The sequence below is a fragment of the Zalophus californianus genome, chromosome 9 (genome assembly GCF_009762305.2).
Source record: "Zalophus californianus isolate mZalCal1 chromosome 9, mZalCal1.pri.v2, whole genome shotgun sequence".
Classification (NCBI taxonomy): domain Eukaryota; kingdom Metazoa; phylum Chordata; class Mammalia; order Carnivora; family Otariidae; genus Zalophus; species Zalophus californianus.
The window spans coordinates 58,338,282-58,344,359 of record NC_045603.1 but is presented as its reverse complement, the minus strand read 5'-3'; the positions used below and the strand labels follow the sequence as shown (position 1 = coordinate 58,344,359).

Below are 6,078 nucleotides of genomic sequence, written 5' to 3'. Positions count from 1 at the left end.
TGAAGCCAAAACAAAAGTTAGAAAATAAACTTCAACCCCAGTAAAGTGGATTAGAGGTGAAAAGAAACCATGATGGGTTTCTTTTGAGGGAAAGTGACTGGTGTTCAGACTCCAGAATGACTCACGAATGAATGGTTGGTCTCCATCTCTACCACCTTCGGTCTGAATTCTGGGAGGTCCCCTTGACACTCTAGTTTTTTCAACTTTGGAGACAACTGGGTGGTTGCCCACAGATAGCACTCCTGCTCAAAGCTAAAGACTTTCTAACGGCTCTCCAAAGGTAAATGGAGCTTACACGCAGGAAAGTATGTTTCAATCACGGTCCAGACTCATTGAGTGGTGAAATCACGTGAGTGGGGCTTGATCAACATTTATTAAAATAAAGTAGAGGGGGGGTCTGGGTGGCTCAGTCGTTAAGTGTCTGCCTTCGGCTCAGGTCGTGATCCCAGGGTCCTGGGATGGAGCCCGGCATCAGGCTCCCTGCTCAGCAGGAAGCCTGCTTCTCCCTCTCCCTCTGCCTGCAGCTCCCCCTGCTTGTACTCTGTTTCTCTCTCTCTCTCTCTGTCAATAAATAAATAAAATCTTTAAAAATAAATAAATAAATAAAGTAGAGGGACGCCTGGATGGCTTGGTTGGTTAAGCGTCTGTCTTTGGCTCAGGTCATGATCCCAGAATCCTGGAATCGAGTCCCGCATCGGGCTCCTTTCTTGGCAGGGAGCCTGCTTCTCCCTCCGCCTGCTCTGCCTACAGCTCTCCCTGCTTGTGCTCTCTCTCTCTCTCTCTCTGGCAAATAAATAAATAAAATCTTTAAAAAAAATAAAATAAATAAAATAAAATAAAGTAGAAAACAGGGGCACCTGGGTGGCTCAGCCGGTTAAGCGTCTGCCTTCGGCTCAGGTCATGATCCCAGGGTCGTCCGATCGAGCCCCACATCGGGCTCCATGCTCAGCCTCTGCCTGCCTGTCTGCCTACTTGTGATCTCTCTCTGTCAAATAAATAACGAAAAATAAATAAATAAATAATCTTTAAAAAAATAAAGTAGAAAACAACATATCATTGCCCCTAAGGGCAGGTACTGTTTCATGAAATTTGTATTTCAGTTTTGTACGTCTGTGTATGTATTGAGAACCAAAGTAAAATATATTTCTGCTATGGGTCGGAATCAAAATCGTTGACGTTACTGTTCCAGGTTATATACCTTCACCCATTTTTTTGTTAGGCGGAAGGCAGCATAGTGTAGTGGAGCCAGGACACCTCTTACTAACTCTGTGATTTTTCAGCAACTTCAGTTTTTCAATCTGCAAACGGAGGAGAATAATAGAACCTACCTTATAAGCTTGTTGAAGGTAAAATGAGTTAATATTTATAAAGCGCTTACTACAGGGTCTGGCGCTATGCTAACATGATCCAGTGATGTTAAAAAAAAAAAAAAAGTGAGTAAGAAACAGCGTTAACACCCGCCTATGGCCTTTCGTGGGGTTTTGTCCATACTGGAAGGAGAAATTAACAAAATGTTTTGTTTTCCCCCAGGACTTCCGTTTCTCAATCCTACACCAAGTAACAGTACTGTCAGAGAAATGAACCGAGAGCGTCCCCCGGTGGCACTGCGCCGCATTCAGTCAAAGAGCTTCGGGGCCAACGGCCGGCCAGCTTCCCACTACAACTCCCATGCACCTCCGCGCCTCTGACCCCCGATAGGGAGTGCGATTTGTGGTCCTGCGCGGGCAACTTCCGCGCATAGCGTCGCAAAACCGGATAATTACTACGCCCAGTATTACTTCCGGGGTAGGGATCGTAGTACTTGGTGGGAGACGTATAACCCTAATTTTCCTCCGCCAGCCGGCTAAATAGTCCCACGGTCACTTTCTACCACGTACAACAAAACCCGAGAAACGCTTTTCTACCACTGCATTTCAGCGTAAACGCTTAATAATGAAGAAAGTCTGAGTAGAGTGGCTTGCCGTTCTCGCTGTACGTCTCCTAAATAGTCTTCCTGTGTGCGCGTAGGGATCTCGTGCTATATAAGAGAGTCGGGACCGGCGCTACATTCTCTCTCGGGTCTCGCTACCAAGATGGTGAGTTGTGGCGCGTGGTGAGTGCTGGGGGTCCGCGTGGGGGTCTGAGAGGAACAGATTCTTAGATTGTGGGGACTTGAAAGCCTGGACCATGGCGGAGAGGATACAGGGTGTGTATTTGCTTCAACCTTTGAGGGATGTGCAGAGGGGCTGAAGGTTTGAGTAGAGCTATTTTGGGGGCTGCCGGCGCGGATTGTAGCCGGTAGGGGGCTAAGGTTGGGGAAGCTGCGCCCCATTTTTAACAGGATCTTCATTTTGATGCAGACCAAGAAAAGAAGGAATAATGGTCGTGCCAAAAAGGGCCGCGGCCACGTGCAGCCTATTCGCTGCACCAACTGCGCCCGTTGTGTGCCCAAGGATAAGGCCATTAAGAAGTTCGTTATACGGAACATAGTAGAGGCTGCCGCCGTCAGGGACATTTCCGAAGCGAGCGTCTTCGACGGTGAGTGAGTTTCTGGCACAACCCATCTCCACCTGCAGGCTCTGTTTCTGGCGCGTCCCAGGCAATTTCTGCGAGCCTTTAGGATTACTGTTGGTGGAAGAGACCAGTATTTTTGCTTCGTTTGTTTTAACCTTGTCGGGACAGAGGGGGACCTTGTGTGATAGTGCAGTCTTTGGGTCATGATTTGTGGTTACCTGTTTTAGAGGGTGAGATTGCAAAAGCACTTGTAGAGTTTATCATGTATCAGCATTTGGGGAACACTAGGTATAAACATGAAAAACGGGGGCGTCTGGGTGGCTCAGTCGTTAAGCGTCTGCCTTCCGCTCAGGTCCTGATCCCAGGGTCCTGGGATCCAGCCCCGCGGGAAGCCTGCTTCTCCCTCTCCCACTCCCCCTGCTTGTGTTCCCTCCCTCGCTGTGTCTCTCTCTCTCAAATAAAGTCTTTAAAAACAAATATGAAAAACGTAGCAACCTTTCTGGATTGTTGAACACTCGAATACCTGTTATAAAGATGTACAGACTAAATGTTAATGTTTCAATAATGAAAGTAGTCTAATTTGGGCAAGGGTGATCTTTGGAGCAGTGTGTTTTCTGTTATTTTGATTTTTTTTTTTTTTAAGACTTTCTTTATTTGACAGAGAGAGACACAGTGAGAGAGGGAACACAAGCAGGGGGAGTGGGAGAGAGAGAAGCAGGCTCCCCGCCTCCGGGGATCATGACCTGAGCCAAAGGCAGACACTTAACGACTGAGCCACCCAGGCGCCCCGATCATTTATTTTTCTTCAGACAAATTAGTTTTCTTAGGCAAGGAGAAGGGGCCCAGGAACAGGCATTAGGACTGGTGCAACTGCTGAAGGAACTGGGTTGTTGGTTTATTGCCGGTAGGTTGTGGATTTGGTACCCGTGGTGACAAGGGTTAGTAGGGGACTATTCATTTGTGAAAATGCACATGTGTTAAGTTACCAAACTGAACGATTGCTTTGGAAGTGAAACTTTGTAAGTAGGTTTATTTTTGACTGTTAGAATGAGAACAAGTGCAATGTGGGTATGTAATACCTACTGTTATGCCTCTTACTTTGTTTCTCAGCCTATGTGCTTCCCAAGCTGTATGTGAAACTACATTATTGTGTGAGTTGTGCCATTCACAGCAAGGTAGTCAGGAATCGCTCTCGTGAAGCACGGAAGGACCGAACACCCCCACCCCGATTTAGACCTGCAGTAAGTATCTTTGTTCTTTAATTTCAAGATTTTATTTATTTATTGGGGGGAGGCACAAGCGAGGGTAGAGGGAGAAGTAGGCTCACTGCTCAAGGACCGAGGACCCTGGGATCATGACCTGAACTGAAGGCAGATACTTAACCGACTGAACCACCCAGCTGCCCCCGCGGGAAGTATCTTTAAAAAAAGAGAGGAAGCCAGAGGGGTAGTGGACAAGAGACACATGAGGACCCAAGGAATCTCAAATTAAGGTCTAAATAGGTAAGGTAGGTGGGACTCACATCTAAAACATTTGGTTGGAGACTGTTCTAAAGAAGAGCTGTTAGGGGGCGCTGGGTGGCTCAGTTGTTAAGCTAAGCGTCTCTGGTCATGATCCGGGAGTCCCGGAATCGAGTCCCAAATCGGGCTCTCTGCTCAGCAGGAAGTCTGCTTCTCCCTCTGACCCTCACCCCATTTGTGTTCTCTCTCAAATAAGTAAAACCTTTTAAAAAAGAAGAGCTGTTAGAATCTGTTTCAGATGGAATAATGTGGATGATCCACATTGACCAGTTTTCCATGTATGTATGACCCAAATGCATTCTTAGTGATGGGAGGGTAGTAGTCAAGTTCTTTGAGGGGGGACTCTTCATTGATGTTTTTAAATTTTCTGTTCTTTCAGGGTGCTGCCCCACGACCTCCACCAAAGCCCATGTAAGGAGCTAAGTCCTTAAGGACTGAAGAAAAGCTGTTCTCCAGAAAAAAAATAAATGGCGATTACACTTCATATGGCATGTTGAGTGTATGTGTTGTCAGTGTGGGGGTTGTATGTGTCACAGGGACTGTAATTATTTTTACATTCAAGTATGGAGTGCCACTTTTCATGGGGGAGAAAGTTTATCCATGTAAGTAGAACCTTAGCTTGGGTTTCTTTTGTATTTGTATTCTTGGCCTCCCCAACTTGCATAGCTGTGAGGGGGGTGGTAAGGTACCCGTGGGTGTTAGGTTAATGCCACCTTGCTAGTTGATTAAGTTGGTGTCTTAAAAATAGGGATAAGGAACTAGGAGGGTCAGGAAAAACTTGTTGGGTGAGGAGCACATCAGGAGATGATTTACGGACTGAGGTCTGCCTAACCTTGGTGGGGGACACAAAGACTTAAATAGGAAGTTCATGACTTAGCTTTTAAGGGGATCTGTATTTGGATCCTTGACTTCATAAAATTCACTTACTTGGAATTGGTCTGCTGCGAAACCTGTTTTTGGCCAATTTGCATCTTTCTGTGGTGTGTTTCTCTGTGGAATAAAGATGTCCAGGGTACCAAAGGCTTTCCTAGAAACTTGTGGTAGTCCCACAAGAGGAAAAAGAATTTCCACACAAAGTATGGTTGAAAGCTCTATCTTATTTCATTTGTGTGACAATGGTTTTTTCTAGAGTTCAGAAATTAGAAAGTTATTAGGAATATGCATGTTTGAAAAATCGTTTGGGAATGGATTGATAGTGACTGGCTTTCCTAATGAAGTTACAGGATCACCCCTGCCCCCAAACTAAGCCTATAGCTTGGAAGATTTCAGGGCACCTTGATGGCTCAGTTTGTCCAGCTCTGGGTTTCAGCTCAGCTGTTGGCTCATGGTCTTGGAATTGAGCACTGCGTCCATCTGCTCAGCAGGAAGTCTGCTTCCCCTTTCTCCCTCTACCGCTCCCCTTGTGTGTGCACTCTATCTAAAATCTTTATTTTTTAAGGGGCGCCTCTGTGGCTCATCAAGCCCTGCATCAGGCTCCCTGCTTCTCCCTCTCCCACTCCGCCTGCTTGTGTTCCCGCTCTCGCTTTCTGTCAAATAAAACCTTTTTATAAAATGATTTTTTTGGGCGCCTGGGTGGCTCAGTTGGTTAAGCGACTGCCTTCGGCTCAGGTCATGATCCTGGAGTCCCGGGATCGAGTCCCACATCGGGCTCCCTGCTCAGCAGGGAGTCTGCTTCTCCCTCTGACCCTCTTCCCTCTCGTGCTCTCTATTTCTCATTCTCTCTCAAATAAATAAATAAAATTTAAAAAAAATAAAATGATTTTTTAATAGCAGGAGGGGAGAGGGAAAAGCAGACTCCCTGCTGAGCAGGGAACCCTACACGGGGCTCAGTCCCAGGACCCTGAGATCAGGACCTGAACTGAAGGCAGATGATAAACTGAGCCACCCAGGTACCCCTCTCTTTAAAATCCTTTTTTTAAAAAAAAACACATTTCAGTGGGAGGGGTCCCTGGGTGCCTCAGTCAGGGTATTGGTTTTGACTCAGGTCACGATCTCTGGGTCAGGAAATGGAGCTCTGCCCTCAGCGTGGAGTCAGCTTGTCCCTCTCCCTGTGTTCGCCCCTCCC

At 46.6% G+C, this 6,078-nt stretch overlaps 1 protein-coding gene across 1 annotated transcript; it reads left to right on the top strand.

The window, feature by feature from the left end:
• Positions 1–1,920: 1,920 nt before the first annotated feature.
• RPS26 (ribosomal protein S26) lies at positions 1,921–4,497 on the top strand. The gene is made up of 4 exons (XM_027595387.2): positions 1,921–2,075; positions 2,340–2,517; positions 3,604–3,734; positions 4,393–4,497. The coding sequence occupies exons 1-4, from the start codon at positions 2,073–2,075 to the stop codon at positions 4,426–4,428; spliced, it is 348 nt and encodes a 115-aa protein (XP_027451188.1). The 5' UTR covers positions 1,921–2,072; the 3' UTR covers positions 4,429–4,497.
• Positions 4,498–6,078: the final 1,581 nt, after the last annotated feature.